Source organism: Heptranchias perlo, chromosome 13, assembly GCF_035084215.1.
Source record: "Heptranchias perlo isolate sHepPer1 chromosome 13, sHepPer1.hap1, whole genome shotgun sequence".
Lineage (NCBI taxonomy): Eukaryota > Metazoa > Chordata > Chondrichthyes > Hexanchiformes > Hexanchidae > Heptranchias > Heptranchias perlo.
Window position 1 is genome coordinate 8193648 of NC_090337.1, and position 23056 is coordinate 8216703.

Sequence of the window (23056 nt, forward strand, 5' to 3'; positions counted from 1 at the left end):
TGACTCTGACCCTAACTGTTGATCTGTACATTTCACCTCACTGTGGAATAAAAGTTTAATGATTCAAACCAAACTTCACCTCATCTAGTGTTAACTCGGGCCACCTTTGGAGAGATTGAAGAAATACATGTGCAAAAGACACGGACATCCAGGTCAGGTCACAAGGCTGTTCCATTGTTAGTCCCTTACGAATAGATATAGGGCAGTATGAGTTAGCTCCCATAAAAGTAAGATACCAGATCACTTACAGGAGTGACTGACGTCACTGATTCCGAGAAGGCTATCTACGGCATACCAGAATTCATAAAACTTGGTGGCAGCTACCTGGGATACCGAGCCACACTGGTGATGAAGGCGATTTGAAATGGTTAAAATTTAAAAGTGATTGGACCAGAAATAGTCACATCAAAAAAAAATTGGAAGAGATCCAGCTTCGGTTGGCAGCTGATGAGAAAGTGGAGAGAATTTCAGCTAAAAGAGAGGGATTTGCCCCATCATTATCTGCCTTACCTTTAGCTGCCTAAGCCCCACACTCGGCAATTCCCTTCCTAAACCCCTCCATCTCTCCACCTCTCTCTCCTCTTTTAAGACCCTCCTTAAAGCATAGTTCTTTAACCACTTAACTCTTCACAAAAGAGGGGGACGATGCAGAGATTGTAGTTAAGGAGGAGTGTGAAATATTGGATGGGATAAACATAGTGAGAGAGGAAGTATTAAGGGGGTTTAGCATCTTTGAAAGTCGATAAATCACCAGGGCTGGATGAAATGCATCCCAGGAAATAATGGAGGCTCTGACCATCATTTTCTGATCCTCCCTGGCTACAGGCGTGGTGCCGGAGGATTGGAGGACTGCTAACGTTGTACCGTTGTTTAAAAAGGGAGATAAGGATAGACCTAGTAATTACAGGCCAGTCAGTCTAACCTCAGTGGTGGGCAAATTATTGGAATCAATTCTGAGGGACAGTATAAACTGTCATTTAGAAAAGCACGGATTAATCAAGGACAGTCAACATGGATTTGTTAAGGGAAGGTCGTGTCTGACTAATTTGGTTGAATTTTTTGAACAGGTAACAAGGAGGGTCGATGAAGGTTGTTTGTTTGATGTAATCTACATGGATTTTAGCAAGGCTTTTGACAAGGTCCCACATGGCAGACTGGTCAAAAAAATACAAGCCCGTGGGATCCAAGGGAGAGTGGCAAATTGGATCCAAAATTGGCTCAGTGGCAGGAAGCAAAGGGTAATGGTTGATGGGTGTTTTTGTGACTGGAAGGCTGTTTCCAGTGGGTAACAATGATTTAGACTTAAATGTAGGGGGCATGATTAAGAAGTTTGCAGATGATACAAAAATTGGCCATGTGGTTGACAGTGAGGGGGAGAGCTGTCGACTATATCAATGGACTGGTCAGGTGGGCAGAAAAGTGGCAAATGGAATGGGAGATCAAACAAGGCAAGGGAATACACAATAAATGGAAGGATACTGAGAGGTGTAGAGGAAGAGAGGGACGTTGGAGTGCATGTCCACAGATCCCTGAAGGTAGCAGGACAGGTAGACAAGGTGGTTAAGACGGCATATGGGATACTTACCTTTATTAGCTGACGCATAGAATATAAGAGCAGGGAGGTTATGCTAGAACTGTCTAAACACTAGTTAGGCCACAGCTTGAGTACTGCATACAGTTCTGGTCACCACATTACAGGAAAGATGTGATTGCACTAGAGAGGGTACAGAGGAGATTTATGAGGATGTTGCCAGGACTGGGGAATTTTAGCTATGAGGAAAGATAGGATAGGCTGGGGTTGTTTTCTTTGGAACAGAGGAGGCTGAGGGGAGATTTAATTGAGGTGTATAAAATTATGAGGGGCCCAGATGGAGTGGACAGGAGGAACTTATTTACCTTAGCAGAGAGGTCAATAAACAGGGGGTATAGATTTAAAGTAATTGGTAGAAGGATTAGAGGGGAGCTGAGGAAAACATTTTTCACCCAGAGGGTGGTGGGGGTCTGGAACTCACTGCCTGAAATGGTGGTAGAGGCAGAAAACCCTCATCACATTTAAAAAGTACTTGGATGTGCACTTGAAGAGCCGTAACCTACAGGGCTACGGACCAAGTGCTGGAAAGTGGGATTAGGTGGGTAGCTCTATTTCGACCGGCACAGACACGAGGGGCCGAATGGCCTCCTTCTGTGCCGTAAATTTCCTATGTTTCTAAGTCTTTGGTCACCCTCCTAATGTCTGACTTTGCAAAGTGCCTTTGGACTTTTACCGACATTAAAGCCAAGTTGTTGTTGTTGTAAAAAAAACTGAGGGTTTCCATTAGAGCTTGAGCAATGCAGACAGGAAGAAGAGTGAGGCTGGCAGACTGCAGCAAGAGAGGGAACGACATGACTTCGAAGCCAGCAAAGAAACAGTGTCAGCAGGGAGCAGAGGTGAGAGAAAGAAAATCTCCATGTTCTCTCCTCAAGCAATACCAACAAAAAAACAGGTCATTCATTCTTTTGCTGTTTGTGGGATCTTGCTGTGTTCAAGTTGGCTGCTGTGTTTGCCTTCATGAGAACAGTGAATACACTTCAAAATTAATCCATTGGTGGTAAATGCATTTTTGGGTGTGATAAGGAGCTAAATAAATGCACATTCTTTCTTTGAGAGCATGAATTTTGAGCTTTATTCCCAGAAGAGTCATTAATATCATTCGACCAGAACCACTTAACTGAAAACCTACTTAAGTTTTTCACTCTGCCTGTGCAGGAAACCCAGACTGGACCATTAAAAGAGCACTTTGGAGCTGCTTTTATATTGATACTGTTTTAATTTGGATTATGGGAGACCAGCATCTGTGAGCCAGCTTATAGTTACCCTGTTAAATCCCTCCTTTCTGCAAGATATCCACATATTATCCAACGTTCTTAGACATGTCCCTGTACATGGGGAATGTGTTATAAACGTAAGTTGTTCAAGGTATAAAGGTCTGCAAAAGCGATGAGACTATCGGCGGCAGACTCGTACACACAGTTTTTTTTGGGAGCTCATGGATGCCAGGGGTCGAAATTCATAGGAACATCGGAACAGGAGTAGGCCATTCAGCCCCTCGTAAACTAAGGTACAGAATTACAGAGTGATGGTAATAGGTTTGCAACCCGGAGGTTATGAGTTCAAATCCCAACATAGCAAGTTGTAAAACTGAATTCAGTAAATCTGTGGGCTAGTACCAGAAACAAAATGACAATGAATGCTGCAGATTGTTGTAAAACCGAAACTGCTTCACTAAATGTCCTTGAGGGAAGGGAACTGTGGTCTCAATGTGACTTCAGCCCCACAGCATGTGGTTGACTCTGAATGTTTCACAGCAATGGGTAATAAATGTGACCTTGCAAGTGTTTCCCACATCCTGAGAACCTAGGGTTGAGCTGGAAAGTCTGTTTTTTGTACTCTGCGAACTGGCAGCACTTAAAAAAAATACTCCAGAGACTTGAGCACATAATCTCGGCTGACACTGCAGTGCAGTACTGATGGAGGTGCTGTCTTTTGGATGAGACAGTAAACCGTTAAAACGTAAATAAAATGTAAAACGTTACTGTCCATATCTCACTCAGAAAGTAGTTATCCATAAATCTCAGAGCACTCAAAGTTATTATACAGATAATATATCTGTACTGACCCGCAAATAATCAAAAACGAGGCTTACTAAAAATAAAACCTTTGGTGGAAAGTGTGACTCAATATTTTGCATACTTGTGTCAGCCGTGCCTCAGTTGGTAGCACTCACCCCTCCTAGTCTGAAGGTTGTAGGTTCAAGTCCCATTCGAGAGACTTGATCACATAATCTAGACTGACACTCCAGTGCTCAGAGGTGCAATCTTTTGAATGAAATGTTAAACCGAGGCCCCATCTGCCCTATCAGGTAGACCATTAGATCAGGATTCCATGGCCATTATTTCAAAGAAGAGCTGTAAGGAATCTTACAACACCAGGTTATAGTCCTGCAATTTTATTTTAAATTCACAAGCTTTCGGAGGCTTCCTCCTTCCTCAGGTGAACGAAATGAATTTCATTTCGTTCACCTGAGGAAGGAGGAAGCCTCCGAAAGCTTGTGAATTTAAAATAAGGAGGATTTCATTTCGTTCACCTGAGGAAGGAGGAAGCCTCCGAAAGCTTGTGAATTTAAAATAAAATTGCTGGACTATAACTTGGTGTTGTAAAATTGTTTACAATTGTCAACCCCAGTCCATCACCGGCATCTCCACATCAGGTTATAGTCCAACAGTTTTATTTGAAAATCACAAGCTTTCGGAGTTTACCTCTCCGAAAGCTACTCCGAAAGCTTGTGATTTTCAAATAAAACTGTTGGACTATAACCTGGTGTTGTAAGATTCCTTACATTTGTCCACCCCAGTCCATCACCGGCATCTCCACATCAAAGAAGAGCAGGGGAGTTCCCCCTCGTGTCCCGCCTAATACTTATCACCTCAATCAACACCTGAAAACAGACTATCTGGTCATTACCACATTGCTGTTTGTGGGATCTTGCTGTGCTGAAATTGGTTTGCCAGGTTTCCTACATTACAAACAGTGAGCACACTTCAAAAAAGTGCTTGACTGGCTTTGGGACGTCCCGAGGTCGCGAAAGGCGCCAGGTCTTTCTTTTCTTTCCGCGCGGTGAATGTCCCTTTAAACTTTTAGAGAAAAAAAAAATGACAAGAGTCAAGCGGCTACCCTGACCCCACGTGATTCAGCGCCCGCGTCTGGACGGCGGTGGGGTTTGTGTGTGTGTGTGTGTACACGTCTGTGAATCAGCTCGCGCAACGCGTTCGTCCTCGCCGTTGCGACGTAGGCGTTTCCTGCGTGGGCAGCGCTGACGTCGACGCTTTCTGTGCGGCGGTGACATCATCAGTGTCAATCGCCGTGGCGGAGCGAGCGAGAGAGAGAGAGAGAAGAGCAGAAGGTTGGAGGGTCGGTGAAGGAAAGAGGGGAGGGAAAAAAAAAGAAAGAAAAATATATATATATATATAAATAATCTCACAGATCCGTCGCGGGTCAGGGAACACTGAAGACGAAGAGAAAGGAAGAAGGTGAAGTAGAGAGAGAGAGAGAGAGAAAAAAAAACACACCATCCTAAAACACCCACCACCAAAGAAGATTCCAGAAAAGAAAGCGGGAGAAGTTTGTGTGCGAGGACGAGGAGGAGGGGGGTTTGAAGGAAGGGCCGTTCGCCCTGTGAGGAGGAGGAGGAGGGGGGGCCCGCGGGAATTGACAGCTCCCGGAGACCCACCGACCTGTCAGGAAATATAAACAGCCGCGGAAAAAAGGGAGCCAGAGTTTTTTTTTTCTTCTGTCGGGCAGGAGTGAGACTTTACCCATTTACATTATATATAAAATTAAATTGGAAAACCGCCTGGAGTCTCGAGCTGTCAGACGTCAATCTCCAGCACTCCCCCCCCGCCAACCTTTTCTCCCCTCCCCCCCCCCCACTGCTTTTTATTGGGATTTGGAGCTGCTTTGAAGAGAAAGCACCGTCATTATCAACAGCACGGGCTGACCCCCGGGATAAGGTTTCAGTCTGCAGACACTTGAGAGATTGATCCTGCAGGGGTGAAAAAAAAATCACCCGTCTTTCTTATTAAGGAGTGCAGCTGTGGTGCCTGTTCTTTTTCCTTTGCACCCTCCATTCTCCCTCAAAATAAAGAGACCAATGTCAATCTTCAACGATCCGGATCGGATGTGGTTTGGATTGAAATGCGTTAAAATTCAATTGTGAAAAGGAAGGAACAGAAGATTTAAAATTAAGAAGAGTGGGGACAATTTGCCGTGCGTTTGGCACAACCCACGTGAAATAGTGGTTTGGATCCAAGTGCTTTCTGGTTAGAGGGTGTATTTCCTTCCATCTGGCGAATGATCAAGATCAAATCAGTGCTGAGAAATTTAAAATAAGGGCAGGTTTGTTCGCCACCTGCTGAGCAGATAGCGTGTGGTCTTATTACAAGTCTAGAAATTCTGAGCGGAATGGGACTGTACAAGTCGGCACCCGGAAGATTGGATTAATTCGACGGCGGAGAAGTATAAATGTGGAAACAGTCTTGTGCCTTAAGTAACTTGGGGACATAGAGACTATTGAGAAATTGTTCGCAGCATTCCCGTCTTTGTCAATGATGTGTGACCATAATGTGATGAAACGCTGGCAGAAGACGATTGCAGGTCGGTGTGTGTGCTGATTTTGTAGGAGAAAGCCGTTTAATTTAAAGTTGTGGTTGGAAATAAAAAACGCATCATCTGGCAGTTTTCCAGCAACGATGGCAAGTGTACAAGGAGCTTTGAGAGTGATGGATGGAGTAACCTTGGGTGAAGCAATGGTGAAAAAAGAGCCCATGGGCGATGGAGTGGGAGAGAGAAACAAAGCAGGAAAGGAATTGGATGGTAGAATTACAGATGTACTCAAAAGACTAGGAGTAAAGCAGGAAAGTGGGCAGGGCCTTGGCGTGGAGGAGACAGTACACACAGACATAGGTGTGTCCAAAGCATGCCTGATGTCAGGAGTTCGTCCACTGGATCTCAATCCTGCCCTCAAACACACATTGGCACAGTTCCACTTGAGCAGTCAGAGCTCTCTAGGTGGGCCAGCAGCGTTCTCGGCCCGTTGTTCCCAAGAATGTATGTCACCAGGAGGGCTTGTACCCATGTCATCACCCCCAGTGCTGCCAGGACCACTGCTCATACCCTCAGACAGTTCAACTGAGCTTACGCACACTTTACTGGAGGGAGAGACCATCTCATGCTTCATGGTTGGCGGGGAGAAGAGGCTTTGTTTGCCACAGGTCCTAAATTCAGTGCTTCGAGATTTCTCTCTTCAACAGATCAACACAGTCTGTGATGAACTGTACATTTACTGCTCAAGATGTACAGCAGAACAGCTGCAAATTCTCAAGGTCTTGGGCATCTTGCCTTTCAATGCTCCATCTTGTGGACTTATAACACAGACTGATGCTCAGAGGTTGTGTAATGCCCTGGTTCATCCAGGCATCCTCCCCCCAGATGCCAGCAAACTACCTGGCAAGGCATGCCTTGCCCAGTTACAGAACACTGGTTCCACCTTTGAGGTGGAACATTGGTGTCTCGGGAAATGCCAAGGTTTATTCGTGCCACAGTTTTACAACCACCCTGATGCTGCCTGTATTCAGTGTCTGGACTGCCACATGATGTTTTCTCCCCAGAAGTTTGTGCTGCATTCGCACAGGTCTCCAGACAAGAGAACCTGCCACTGGGGCTTTGATTCAGCCAAATGGCGCTGCTACGTGCAGCTGAGCCGTAAATATGCAGAAACATCTGATGAAAAGTTCATGCAGCAATATCTGGAAGAAATGAAAGAGAGGTTCAACTTCAGTCACCAACGAAAAAGGATGCTTGCAAAGGTAAGTTCCAAATTTGACTTCAGTGTTAACTTTGATAATATAAATAACTTTGAGCAAGTATTTTCTGGCCAATATTTATCTCTCAACCAACATCACCAGAACAGATTATCTGGTCATGTATCTCGTTGTTTGTGGGACATTGCTGTGCGCAAATGGGCTGCCGCATCTCCCTACATTACAACACTTCATAGAACCATAGAAAAGATACAGCAAAAGGGGGTCATTCGGCCCATCGTGTCTGCGCCGGCTTGAAGAACAACCAGGTGCCCATTCTAATCTCACCTTCCAGCACCCGGTCCGTAGCCCTGCAGCTTACAGCACTTTAGGTGCAGGTCCAGGTACTTTTTAAAAGAGTTGAGGGTCCTTACCTCTACCACCAATTCAGGCAGCGAATTCCATACACCCACCACCCTCTAGGTAAAAAAGTTTTTCTTCATGTCCCCTCTAATCCTTCCGCCAATCAGCTTAAATCTATGTCCTCTAGTTCTTGAACTCTCCACTAGGGGAAACAGGTACTTCCTGTCTACTCTATCTGGGCCCCTCATAATTTTGTACACCTCAATCAAGTTTCCCCTCAGCCTCCTCTGCTCCGAGGAAAACAATCCCAGCCTATCCAATTTCTCCTCAGCTGCAATTTTCAAGCCCTGGCAACATTCTTGTAAATCTTCTCTGCACTCTCTCCAGAGCAATTACGTCCTTCAAAAGTACTTCATTGACTGAAAGGCAACTTGGGACATCTTGAGATCATGAGAGACGCTTATATAAATACAAGTCCTTTCGTTTTTCTAAGATGACTTAAATCGGTACTTTGTACAGATGCAGTGGTTTAGACATTGGCCTTTCACCTCTCCGACCCAAGTTCAAATCCAGCCCAGACAAATGGGATGAAACTCTTCTCTGTCTGCTGACTGTAAAAGGTCCTATGTGAAAAGAGCTTGGATAGTCTCAATCCTGTTTGTAGTGAGCATGAGCCTTCAGCGCAAAACTGTCCCTAATTTGGCACTAATTGTCAATCTCACTCAGAGGCCGCAGGATTACTTGTGTGGGAAATGGAGAGAAAATGTCACACTGGTGCAGTTGCAGGTGCTCTTTTGAGGTTGGGGCTGAGGGATATTTACTTTGCATCTGATTATGTTACACCTGACCTGGGAGTGCATGATGCTGACAGTGAGTACTTGAAATGGGAAGAGTTTCATTTCTCAACACACACATTCCTCATCTTGACGAGTACAAACATGGGGGTGGGGGAGAAAAACTATGGTTTACAATAGTATAAAATGGGTGGGGGGAAGTTCATTTGGGGAGATACATAAACAGTTTACTTGACTGTATAACATGAAGAAATGTTCATATGTATGCGTGACAATGGACCCACTTGTTTTGTAAACATTGCTTACTGACTCCTTTGGGCTGAAAAGTAAACTGTGGCTACACAGGTTTACAGAGGTGTGTTAAATTGCGTTGAGCTGAAGTTTAGAAGCATGATTGGACATGTGAGCTCACTTTTATTATGAGTGGGTCAATAGTTTACCTTGTGGGCCACAAATCTGTGGATTCCAGTTGATTTAAAATCATGTTTTTTTTGTATGTGTTTTATATATGCTGCTTCTGTATATTTTTCTCGGGTTAGTCCCTTGTGTGGTGTGTTCACTCATGGGAGACTGTTGCCCACTGGTGTCAATTAAGGGGCAACTGTAAGAAAGAAGCAGTTTTCCTGTGGCATTTCTTCAACCAATCCCATTAAGATCCTGGATATAATGAAAAAAAAATGTGATGAAATAAATATTTTTTGTGCCTTTTGGCCTTAAGATATAGATTCCCCCCCCCCCAACACACACTGGGGTCTACAGATTCTAGGCTGTGTACAAGGATGTTCCAAGGAATCTGTGAGATCAAATGATTTCTTCTGCATGGGTTTGGGAAAGCTGCAAGTGCAATGTCCCGAGAATTCCCTATTTTGTATTTTTCTGTATTTGTTGACGAGCATGTTACATAGAATTACATAGAATGTACAGCACAGAAACAGGCCATTCGGCCCAACCAGTCCATGCTGGTGTTTATGGTCCACATGAGCCTTCTCCCACTCTTGTTCATCTAACTCCATCAGCATATTCTTCTATTCCTTTCTATCTCATGTGTTTATCTAGCTTCCCCTTAAACGCATGTATGCTAGTCGCCTCAATTACTCCTTGTGGTAGCGAGTTCCACATTCTAACCACTGTCTGGCTAAAGAAGTTTCTTCTGAATTCCCTATTTGATTTATTAGTGACTATCTTATATTTATGGCCTCTAGTTCTGGTCTCTCCCCACAAGTGGAAACATCTTTACGTCGACCCTATCAAACCCTTTCATAATCTTTAAGATCTCTATTAGGTCGGCCCTCTCTTTTTTCTAGAGAAAAGAGCCCTAACCTGTTCAATCTTTCCTGATAGGTATAACCTCTCAGTTCTGGCATTATCCTCAAATCTTTTTTGCACCATCTCCAGTGCCTCTATATCCTTTTATAATATGGAGACCAGAACTGTTCACAGTACTCCAAGTATAGTCTAACCAAGGTTCTATACAAGTTTAACATAACTTCTCTGCTTTTCAATTCTATCCCTCTAGAAATTGCTTTGTTTGCTTTTTTTTAATGGCCTTATTAACCTGTTATTTCTATTGCTGTGTATGAAAATCTTTTTCTGATGTTAGACAGAGGTACCCTGGGAGTGGGCTCTGGATACAAACAAGTTTGAAAATTACTTTTAAAGGAAACAAATCTGAAAAGTGATCAGAACCCCCATGCAATTGCAACTGCAGTACTTCATGATTGACATTAATGGATAGATAAAATGGCTTCTAAAACATGTTTCAAACCCCCATCAAAATAAACCTCCAGTGAGCTAATTATTAAAGTATAAACATCATAAAGATGCATCAGCGATGTTCGTTTTAGCTCCCCGATACAACTTCCAGCTGAGCAGTTCTTGGATCAGTTGCGGTGTTCAGATTGATTGCACAGCTGATGTGTTTTATTTTCTTGAATGGGACTGCTTTGTGATGAAGTTGGCACTAAGCTAAATTGAAATCTATCTTGTAGTGGTCCACAATGTGTTCCCTTGGTCTGCTAGTAGCCCTAAATTGTGGTGACATTGACACTTACTTTATTTAAGTATAAATGCAGTAGTAATTTGCTTCAGAATTTGAGGACGTGCTTGCAGCTAACTGTCGTTTGTAGGACTCAATTTAATGAGAGCTGAATAGCAACATGGTGGTTTTTTTTACTTTTGTTGGTCACCATTCCATTGGCTGGCAATCTTAACTGGCAAAATTCACAAACCAAGTTTTTAGCATTACCGTAGTCCAAGTCCATTTCATTTTTTCTGTCTTGGGCGATCCATATTGTTAATGTTGATCTGAGAGTTTCTAGTAATAATTACAGCAACTGGAACAAAATTATGTAATGTCTAAGAGAGGTTCTGTTCAAGCCATGAGTTTAATTGGAATCACCATCATGCAGCCAAGCCTATTTCTGAACTACTCCCAGTTGTTCAGATCTTTCTTGCTCTTCTATGTGTTGCAGCTAAATTTGAAGCCTGTGTTAGTGTTTGTATAGGATGCATGGCATCACTGGACACAGGGTGAAACATAATTCAAAGTAAGGAATATTTCTATTGAATTGTAATAGACAAATTGTATAATATTTATAATGTAACCTTGATCATTGTCTGGTGTCAAAATGTAGCATGATAATTTTATTGTCCATTTTTCTCAGTAAATCCTAATTTAAAAAATTGTACTGATTACATTGAATTTCGTTAAATTTTTTGAGATATTTTAGCTGTTAAACTGTGTGGTTAACTGTACAGTGAACTATGCAAAAATGCAGTGAAGATAGGGTTGTTTAGTTATTGCCGACAGATCAGCCTTGATCTCATTGAATGGTGGAACAGGCTAAATGGGCTAAATTCCTGTTCCTATGTAAGGAGCTTTTTTAAAAATAACCTGCTTTTGCCTAATGTCTTTACTACATAGAGGTACTTCATTGTCTCTGGTTTGGAAAGAAAGGGACTTCAGTGGTGATCCTGGTTTCACTGAATTTCGTGGCAAAGCTTGCAAAAGTTAGGTTTGGCTAGAGATAATTGGGGGAGTAGATTTGCCTCTGACAGATGAGAGGGGATGCTTTATATCTTCAGGGTGGAGGTGAATGGCAGTTATGGATGTCTTGATGAAACCTGTGCATGTAATTACTTTTACAAATCTCTGAATTTATTTTTGCTTCTTTCCTTTCCTTACTCCGATTGTGGCAGAAATTCCATATAGATTGCTGTCATTATAAGTTTCTAATGACATTTGACAATTTATGTTCCTGCATTGGCACATCTCAAAATTAACACTGATTGTGGGACCAAGACCATTAGAATCATAGAATCATAGAAGTTTACAACATGGAAACAGGCCTTCGGCCCAACATGTCCATGTCGCCCAGTTTATACCACTAAGCTAGTCCCAATTGCCTGCACTTGGCCCATATCCCTCTATACCCATCTTACCCATGTAACTGTCCAAATAATTTTTAAAAGACAAAATTGTACCCGCCTCTACTACTGTCTCTGGCAGCTCGTTCCAGACACTCCCCACCTTTTGAGTGAAAAAATTGCCCCTCTGGACCCTTTTGTATCTCTCCCCTCTCACCTTAAATCTATGCCCCCTCGTTATAGACTCCCCTACCTTTGGGAAAAGATTTTGACTATCTACCTTATCTATGCCCCTCATTATTTTATAGACTTCTATAAGATCACCCCATAACCTCCTACTCTCCAGGGAAAAAAGTCTCAGTCTATCCAACCTCTCCCTATAAGTCAAACCATCAAGTCCCGGCAGCATCCTAGTAAATCTTTTCTGCACTCTTTCTAGTTTAATAATATCCTTTCCATAATAGGGTGACCAGAAATGTACACAGTATTCCAAGTGTGGCCTTACTAATGTCTTGTACAACTACAAACGACATCCCAACTCCTGTATTCAATGTTCTGACCAATGAAACCAAGCATGCTGAATGCCTTCTTCACCACCCTATCCACCTGTGACTCCACTTTCAAGGAGCTATGAACCTGTACTCCCAGATCTCTTTGTTCTCTAACTCTCCCCAACGCCCTACCATTAACGGAGTAGGTCCTGGCCCGATTTGATCTACCAAAATGCATCACCTCACATTTATCTAAATTAAACTCCATCTGCCATTCATCGGCCCACTGGCCCAATTTATCAACATCCCGTTGCAATCCTAGATAACCTTCTTCACTGTCAACAATGCCACCAATCTTGGTGTCATCTGCAAACTTACTAACCATGCCTCCTAAATTCTCATCCAAATCAGTAATATAAATAATAAATAACAGCGGACCCAGCACCGATCTCTGAGGCACACCGCTGGTCACAGGCCTCCAGTCCGAAAAACAACCCTCTACAACCACCCTCTGTCTTCTGTCGTCAAGCCAATTTTGTATCCAATTGGCTACCTCACCTTGGATCCTGTGAGATTTAACCTTATGTAACAACCTACCATGCGGTACCTTGTCAAAGGCTTTGCTAAAGTCCATGTAGACCACGTCTACTGCACAGCCCTCATCTATCTTCTTGGTTACCCCTTCAAAAAACTCAATCAAATTCGTGAGACATGATTTTCCTCTCACAAAACCATGCTGACTGTTCCTAATCAGTCCCTGCCTCTCCAAATGCCTGTAAATCCTGTCTCTCAGAATACCCTCTAATAACTTACCCACTACAGATGTCAGGCTCACCGGTCTGTAGTTCCCAGGCTTTTCCCTGCCTCCCTTAAACAAAGGCACAACATTTGCTACCCTCCAATCTTCAGGCACCTCACCTGTAGCTGTCGATGATTCAAATATCTCTGCTAGGGGACCCGCAATTTCCTCCCTAACCTCCCATAACGCCCTGGGATACATTTCATCAGGTCCCGGAGATTTATCTACCTTGATGCGCGTTAAGACTTCCAGCGCCTCCCTCTCTGTAATATGTACACTCCTCAAGACATCACAATTTATTTCCCCAAGTTCCCTAACATCTATGCCTTTCTCAACCGTAAATACCGATGTGAAATATTCATTTAGGATCTCACCCATCTCTTGTGTATGTAGATGACCTTGTTGATCCTTAAGAGGCCCTACTCTCTTCCCTAGTTACTCTTTTGTCCTTTACGTATTTGTAGAAGCTCTTTGGATTCTCCTTTGCCTGATCTGCCAAAGCAATCTCATGTCCCCTTTTTGCCCTCCTGATTTCTCTCTTAGCTCTACTCCGGCAATCTCTATACTCTTCAAGGGATCCACTTGATCCCAGCTGCCTATGCATGTCATATGCCTCCTTCTTCTTTCTGACTAGGGCCTCAATCTCCCGAGTCATCCAAGGTTCCCTACTTCTACCAGCCTTGCCCTTCACTTTATAAGGAATGTGCTTACCCTGAACCCTGGTTAACACACTTTTGAAAGCCTCCCACTTACCAGACGTCCCTTTGCCTGCCAACAGACTCTCCCAATCAACTTCTGAAAGTTCCTGTCTAATACCATCAAAATTGGCCTTTCCCCAATTTAGAATTTTAACTTTTGGGCCAGACCTATCATTCTCCATAGCTATCTTAAAACTAATGGAATTATGATCACTGGTCCCAAAGTGATCCCTCACTAACACTTCTGTCACCTGCCCTTCCTTATTTCCCAAGAGGAGGTCAAGTTTTGCCCCCTCTCTTGTCGGGCCATCCACATACTGAATTTCGTAGTGGACTAATTTTAGTATGCAGTGACTGCTCCCATAAACCTCTGAGTTGGTCTAATGCTCATTGCATTATACTTTTTATGCTGCATTTTCGATATTACATTGGAGCTCTGTGCCTGTGAAAGGCTGAATATGTCAGTTGTTTTCAAAACCAGTGGCTGTTAGGTAAAATGTTAGCATTAGGTACAACATGAGCAGTTCAGGAAATGTAGAAAATTGTGCGCACCCTTATAGTTGTACCACTGAAAAGTGTAGGTAAAAGGCTTGTTTTACATACATTTCCATCTGGGTAGTGGAAAATATTATTTTGATCTTTAATGACTCCTGCCTTACAGGACAGCACTGCTTGCTGCTGCGAAACTGCTGACTCAAGCCTTTATGTTTTGGGATCTGTTCTGAGTTGGAGTATTTGATTCTGTTTAGGATAGGTATTCCACTGTATGCAGCTACATGATTGTCAGTGTACTGGTATTACAAAGCTTGAAACAATGCATTTGTGACAGATAATATAATGGCACAATTTTTCTTGCTTGCAGCAGTGTCCATTCATTATTCTAAAGCTGGTTTAGTCATTGGCAAGCCAAGCCTACCACTACCAGCTGTGTTAAGACTGACAGCTGTACGACCTAAAAACAGCAGTTGGGCAGACCTATTTTTGCTAGGCTTTCCCAACTGCTGCTGTAATATGTTTTCAGTAAATGCACTGTTCCAGATGCAGCGCAGCTCCACTTGATGATGCAACATCATTATGTCAGCATTATGTGGTTCATAGCAATTCTTTTGCCCATCCACTGCTGCATATGTGCTGATATCATGATGCCAGTACCTCCTGTATGGCCAGTCACAGTCAATGTGTGCATCCTCCCAATACTAATTTAACAAAACGTGTAGGAAAGGAACAACTTTTGGCCATAGTATTAAGTACATTTCACATCACTGTTCTTTATTTCCCTTTCATAATATATTAATTTTCATATAATTACTATAAAATTTGCAATTTCACAGCTTTTTATGAAGTGCAATCTGGGGGGTGGTGGTGTGGGGAGACGCGCTGCGCCTACCAGTAGTGAGAGCACTTGGCGTAAAGTTGCAATTATAATTTTGACCAGCATGATTGTAGTTGGTTTTTATGACCAGATTATTGCCATTGGTAGATGTTATCAAGAAGCACAGTAAGGTGTACAAACCTAGTGAAATTAATGGAACTGTTTCTTTTCACACAATGGGATGCACAGGAATGGATGATGCTTAAACCAAATCAATGAATTTGAATTTCACTTTAAGAAAGAAAGAACTTGCATTTATATAGCACCTTTCATGACCTCAGGATGTCCCTAAGTGCTTTGGTTGGGTGTGTTTGTAGTTCTGGCTGAAGATACCGTCATTCTCTGTGTTTGAAGGTGCTGTAAGTGTGTAAAATGTTCTTGTGGTTGACAGTGCAAAAGAAGAACAGGAAGCGCAAGTGTCAATAAGTAATCTCTGTGGGCCTGATGTGTATCCAGTGGTTAGGGCTGTGACAACCACAATTTTTTCTTTCACGTGGAAACAAGTGACTCATTTACTGTCCTTTCCCACTCCTACCTGAAATCCGTCCTCTCCACCCCACCCTACACATGCAGGCTCTGCTGACATCACCGGCATTTCCAGCTCATAAAAAGGGATTGTATTAGTGCTTTCCGATGCTCCCCCACCCCAACCCCATGGCTCTTTGTATCTGGAGTAGGTAATTTACTAGTAGATTGTTGAAAGATTGTCAGTCATGTGAGAGATGAGTAATTCAGTCCAATAGTGATGTGCATTATATGTGGTGCCATTCATTCATGCTTTTCTGATAAGTTTTTAATATTAAATATTGTTTTTAATTAAAATTAAATGATTGAAATTCAGTTTTATTTGTTTGACTTATTTTATTTTTAAAAAATGTGTAATGATTTTGTAAGCTGCTTCTGTTTCCAGTATATTTCATTCATACTGTTGCATACATATTTCTTGAAATAATCCAATTTTTACTACCTTGCCATGATTTTAAATTGCTGTGGCCACCTTTAAAAATAAATGTTGTTGCACAATGAGAACTACCTTCTTGACACCAGTACCACAGCACCGAGCTGTGCCCACTTATCCAGATCGCAAGTCATCAAATGTTAACAAATATGCTGGAGGAGGACTTTTTAATTGCACAAAATGGGGAAATCATGGAGAAAATTTAATCATAGGTTAGTATCATCCTGGGGGAACTTATTCAAAAATGTAGCAGCTTGAACTCCTATAGTTATCCTTTTTCACGCTCCCAGTAAGAAAGCATATGACTGTGCAGGTTAATGGTGCACTGTCTCGCTTTGTTATACAATGGTACGATGTTGGTTCATGTTTGCAATTTGTCGCTCTGTGTTGCAGCAGGGCTGATCACAGGTACATAAAATTGTAAGGCTGCTCTGATGCTGAGAATGGCTGAGTTTGCACATCTACCACTTGTTTACAGAAGGACCAGAAATAAGTTTATATTTACAAGAAAGAGCAGCTGGAAATATTTTTGAGCCTGGCCCCATATAGAAATCTGTCATGTGTGGTATTTGTAGTTCTCTTAACCTTTCTGTGTTTCCATTGGTATACACTGCCCCTGGATGAGAAAGTGAGTGACTTGTGTGGAGGCATCCAATGCTCCTCTATAACTTGGTACTAAGAGGTGTGCAAGAGTAGCTTCTGGTAGACCCCAGTCTTAGGGGAATTGATAAAAAAAAAATCCAAATTATGTTTAGCTCTTTAAATGTCAGCATGTTTCTGATTAGGATCTCACCATATGGGAACTGGAGGCATGAGCCTGCACTTTGCAGAATTATGGAATAAGGTGTTGATGCTACAACATGTTGAATCATGTCATCCTGGGACTCCTTTTCAAATTTTCAGAAGTCTTAACAGTTTACAAGTTTAACTATGGAAATTCCAAAGCATAGCAAACTGACTCAAATGAGACATTCTTTGATGTAAGTCATCATGCAAGAATGCTACATCTAGGCAGTGCTGGAAAATGTTTTAAAAGTTAATCATGACTTGATCAGTCAGATGGCTTGCAATGTTCCAAAACTAGTTTTTCAGTGATTGTCAGAGCAGTCAGGAAAACAAAACCTTTGGACAGAATTCCTCCTGTGATGACTTACTGAATTTTTTTCAGCAGAGTCGACATGAATAGAGAATAGGGGTTGTGATCCAAATTCTTCATTCGTGATGTCACCTGAACAGAGCTTCATGAGTTGACTGCAATGGGGCAAAATTTTACACAGAATATTTTTTCAAGCTGTCTTCAACCAGCCATTCTTAAGGATGAAACTTAAGGACAAGGGGTGACTGACAGACACCAGTTAACTGTACAGATATCTTTCTATTAAAGGCAATTCATAGCAATACAAATAGTTTTTAATGGAAATTTTGTATGAAGGATGCAAATTAAACATAGTTTTGGATTTTACTGTTTGCAAGTAACGTTTTCTTTATGATTTTTGCCAGTTTTCTGCACTTTTCTCCTCTTCTAAAGACTTTTGCTGTGGTATAGTTCTATGTGTGCCATCTGCCATCTGCCCTCTGAATCTCACCAAAGTAGTCATTCTCTGTTTAGGCCTAGACAATGAGTGTTGGCAGCTATCACCGTGGAGAGATTGTAGTAGTGTCTGATACTGTTCACACCTCATGTCAACTCATGCACGCTTTCCAGCAGAAGTCACTAGATAGTGATCACGAGCAGGATTCTTAAGTGCCTTCTTTCTGCTCTCTAGCCCAGGGATGATGATGCCAATTGTGTCCCAGTTGCTGCCTCATCTGAAATCAGTTGAGATGGGGTATCAAAACTGGAATCTACTGGCTTGTGTAGCATAGTAGTTTACAAGGTGGTGCCTTTACCACTGGCCCATTACTGACCCATTTTATAGGGAAGAATTATGTATTCATTTAATTCTCTTTTTCAAAAGAAAACTTTATTCTCAACTGGTGGAGGCACAAAATTTCCTTACATGTTAAGCTGCTCCATCATTGCATGTGCTCCTTCATTGTGTGAGTCCTGAACAGCTCTATTACAAGCAGCAGTGGTCATGACTTTATAGCAATCTGAGAGTTGTTAGACTTCAGGAAATCATGCTGAGTACTCTGCATCTCCAGCCTGTATTATGGTTGGTTTCCCAAGCTGCCATGGTGGTGGAGCAACTCTCAGGAAGTTCTGAAGACAGGAAACACTTCTTCACATAAAGGGTAGTGGAAATCTGGAACTCTTTCCCTCTTCCCTCAAAGTTGTTGAGGTTGGGTCAATTGAATTTGTCAAAAATGAGATTGATAGATTATTGTTAGGTAAGGGTATTAAGGGATATGGAACCAAGGTGGGTAAATGGAGTTAAGATCCAGATCAGCCATGATCTAATTGAATGGCGGAACAGGCTCGAGGGGTTGAATGGCCTACTCCTGTTCCTATATTCCTGTTATTCCTTCCTATGATTTCCTCTGCTGCAGGATGATATCACGGAGCAGCATAGCTGATGAGAAAATTCATGCTTCTTTAAAATACCCAAAGGAAATATTTGGTTAGTATGTAATCTATGTAATTCATGGTGGTTTCACCTTATGTAACAGCCATAAGAAAGTACCACAGTCAGATCTACTTTTTGTCCCTTTTCACCACTTGTTTGACTGTCACCTTGACAATCTTCCAAGTGTGAAATTTGATAAAAACAGTTTGGGATGTTAGACTCCCAGACACCAGGGTTTTCATAATCCACATTTTTCAAATTCCCTCCTTTCTCTTTGAAGGAGCTGACTCGTATTCAAATTCCGCAGGCAGTCTTTGACATCTGGTGCCTTGCCAAAGTGGCCATTCTTCATTCTTGTACTTAAACAGTAAGTTGGTAGCAGACAATTTGACTCTGCTGAACATTATAGCTGAGCCTAATGTTTTTCTCAAGATATACGTGTACTTTCCAGCAATGGTTACTGAACATTAATTCCCTGTGATATTGAGGCTAGTTGTAGCAACTCTGCTGAAATATGTTAAATCAGAACCAATCTGTCCATATGGCTCTGTGATACAGAGTGCCAGCTGAGCCATTGGCAATTCTGAAGGCTTGGTTCATTTTCTTTAAAGTTCAAAATAAAAGGTTTGTAAAATCTAGAGTGTTGTTTAAATTCTATCTTTTAAATCTAATTTTTGTTGAGTCAGAAGAAATTGAATGCAGCTGCCATGGACACATTTTATCAAGTGATCGCACATTTTGTACTTTTGAAATAGAATTGCAATCAGGATGAGTGAACAAAAGCTTGGTTAAAGAAGTGTGTTTTAAGGGGGGTCTTAAAAGAGTAGAGGGAGTTAGAGAAGCAGAGGGGTTTAGGAAAGGAATTCATTAGTTCATATATTTTCTATCCTCTGTATGGCCTTTACATTCCTCTCAAAGTAGGATTCCCAGACTCTGCACAATACCTTAATTGTGGCCAATGATTTGTATAAGTTTGGCAATACATATAAAACTGTACCTTGTCAAAGGGAATAAATATAGTTTATGAATGGATAACATTTTAAGTGTTTCTCTTCACTTATGTGTTGCTGTTCTGCACAAGAAGTGAGTTTAACTGTAGATTACGTTCAGATGCAATGCTGTATAGAAAGCATTGGGACATTGAGGAAACCCATCACTGCTGTGAGTTGGTGTTAATGATCATGGTCATGAATTTCCTCTAAGTAAACTAGTCATGGATCACCTTGCATTTATTCTAGGCCCGCTGATCATTTTGTCCACTACTGTCATCATCGCAATGCTTTCCCATCATTGTTATGCAAGGTGAAGGGCAGTTTTCTGTGAAAGAGTTAATTTTTCCGATAGAAGCAAAACTTGATTATGTTCTTCGTGAATTGAAGTGATAAGTTTTGTAGTAATGGAAGTATTATACTTAACTTTTATTGGACAGGATTGTTACTAGGGTTTTCAGAATACAAATGCCGTAGAACTTTACAAATATCAAAAGTGGTGGCATACATACGGTATTGCTGCAGTTTTTATAGTAACAGTTTTAGGATCACTTTAAAAATGTCAGTGCTCATGTTAAATTTGAACCAGTACAGAAAAGAATATTAAAATTGATGGATTCATATTGTTTTTCCAAATTTTAAAGGATGAGTGTTTCGGGGGAGGGTGGGGAGAGAAGAGCCACAAATAATTTGATGCTTTGCTGTAGTGCTGTACAGCACATGTTCTCAAACTCAGCCTCCTGTGTAACACCTATGAGTGTCATTCCAAGCCTCGCAATTTCTTCATCAGCTATATGATGCATATCTGTCTTCGGTATGCTGGAATGATTTATGCAGGACAGCTTACAACATGCCAGCCACTTTGTACAGGCAATGTTAGGCTACAGCTACCCCATTATAGAAAGGTCATTAAAGCCACAGAGATTATACAGCATAAATTCACCAGGATGATATCGGGAATTAAAAACTTTATTTATGAGGAGAGACTTGAGATCATGGATTGTTTCCATTGGAGCAGAGAAATCTAAGATGAAATATAAATTGGGGAAAGGCCAATTTTGATGGTATTTGACAGGAACTTTCAGAAGTTGATTGGGAGAGTCTGTTGGCAGGCAAAGGGACGTCTGGTAAGTGGGAGGCTTTCAAAAGTGTGTTAACCAGGGTTCAGGGTAAGCACATTCCTTATAAAGTGAAGGGCAAGGCTGGTAGAAGTAGGGAACCTTGGATGACTCGGGAGATTGAGGCACTAGTCAAAAAGAAGAAGGAGGCATATGACATGCATAGGCAGCTGGGATCAAGTGGATCCCTTGAAGAGTATAGAGATTGCCGGAGTAGAGTTAAGAGAGAAATCAGGAGGGCAAAAAGGGGATATGAGATTGCTTTGGCAGATCAGGCAAAGGTGAATCCAAAGAGCTTCTACAAATACATAAAGGGCAAAAGGGTAACTAGGGAGAGAGTAGGGCCTCTTAAGGATCAACAAGGTCATCTATGTGCGGAACCACAAGAAATGGGTGAGATCCTGAATGAATATTTCACATCGGTATTTACGGTTGAGAAAGGCATGGATGTTAGGGAACTTGGGGAAATAAATAGTGATGTCTTGAGGAGTGTACATATTACAGAGAGGGAGGCGCTGGAAGTCTTAACGCGCATCAAGGTAGATAAATCTCCGGGACCTGATGAAATGTATCCCAGGACGTTATGGGAGGTTAGGGAGGAAATTGCGGGTCCCCTAGCAGAGATATTTGAATCATCCACCGCTACAGGTGAGGTGCCTGAAGATTGGAGGGTAGCAAATGTTGTGCCTTTGTTTAAGAAGGGCGGCAGGGAAAAGCCTGGGAACTACAGACCGGTGAGCCTGACATCTGTAGTGGGTAAGTTGTTAGAGGGTATTCTGAGGGACAGGATCTACAGGCATTTGGAGAGGCAGGGACTAATTAGGAACAGTCAGCATGGTTTTGTGAGAGGAAAATCATGTCTCACGAATTTGATTGAGTTTTTTGAAGGGGTAACCAAGAAGATAGATGAGGGCTGTGCAGTAGACGTGGTCTACATGGACTTCAGCAAAGCATTTGACAAGGTACCTCATGGTAGGTTGTTACATAAGGTTAAATCTCATGGGATCCAAGGTGAGGTAGCCAATTGGATACAAAATTGGCTTGACGACAGAAGACAGAGGGTGGTTGTAGAGGGTTGTTTTTCAAACTGGATGCCTGTGTCCAGCGGTGTGCCTCAGGGATCGGTGCTGGGTCCGCTGTTATTTGTTATTTATATTAATGATTTGGATGAGAATTTAGGAGGCATGGTTAGTAAGTTTGCAGATGACACCAAGATTGGTGGCATTGTTGACAGTGAAGAAGGTTATCTAGGATTGCAACGGGATCTTGATCAATTGGGCCAGTGGGCCGATGAATGGCAGATAGAGTTTAATTTAGATAAATGTGAGGTGATGCATTTTGGTAGATCGAATCGGGCCAGGACCTACTCCGTTAATGGGAGGGCGTTGGGGAGAGTTATAGAACAAAGAGATCTGGGAGTACAGATTCATAGCTCCTTGAAAGTGGAGTCACAGGTGGATAGGGTGGTGAAGAAGGCATTCGGCATGCTTGGTTTCATTGGTCAGAACATTGAATGCAGGAGTTGGGATGTCTTGTTGAAGTTGTACAGGGCATTGGTGAGGCCACACTTGGAGTACTGTGTACAGTTCTGGTCACCCTATTATAGAAAGGATATTATTAAACTAGAAAGAGTGCAGAAAAGATTTACTAGGATGCTACCGGGACTTGATGGTTTGACTTACAGGGAGAGGTTAGACAGACTGGGACGTTTTTCCCTGGAGAGTAGGAGGTTAAGGGGTGATCTTATAGAAGTCTATAAAATAATGAGGGGCATAGATAAGGTCGATAGTCAAAATCTTTTCCCAAAGGTAGCGGAGTCTATAACGAGGGGGCATAGATTTAAGGTGAGAGGGGAGAGATACAAAAGGGTCCAGAGGGGCAATTTTTTCACTCAAAGGGTGGTGAGTGTCTGGAACGAGCTGCCAGAGGCAGTAGTAGAGGCGGGTACAATTTTGTCTTTTAAAAAGCATTTGGACAGTTACATGGGTAAGATGGGTATAGAGGGATATGGGCCAAGTGCAGGCAATTGGGACTAGCTTAGTGGTATAAACTGGGCGACATGGACATGTTGGGCCGAAGGGCCTGTTTCCATGTTGTAACTTCTATGATTCTATGATTCTATAATGAAGCTTTTTTTCACAATTATTAAGTTTTGATGGAGTAATTAGGGAAATATTTTCTCTGGTTGGGGAGTCAACGATGAGGGGGTCATCCATTTAAAATTGTTGATAAGAGAATGAGATGAGAGGTTAGGAGAAATTTCTTT

General features: G+C 42.1%; 1 protein-coding gene across 2 annotated transcripts in view; it reads left to right on the plus strand.

The window, feature by feature from the left end:
* The first annotated feature begins 4918 nt into the window (after positions 1-4918).
* Positions 4919-23056, plus strand: part of skila (SKI-like proto-oncogene a) — a 90828-nt gene continuing 72690 nt past the window's right edge. For both annotated transcript variants that reach the window (XR_010965406.1, XM_067994914.1), the window contains exon 1: positions 4919-7401. Coding sequence is in view for 1 of the 2 variants with exons in the window: in XM_067994914.1 (XP_067851015.1) it covers positions 6286-7401 (1116 nt within the window). In the remaining variant the exon portion in view is untranslated. The remainder of the gene's footprint in view (positions 7402-23056) is intronic.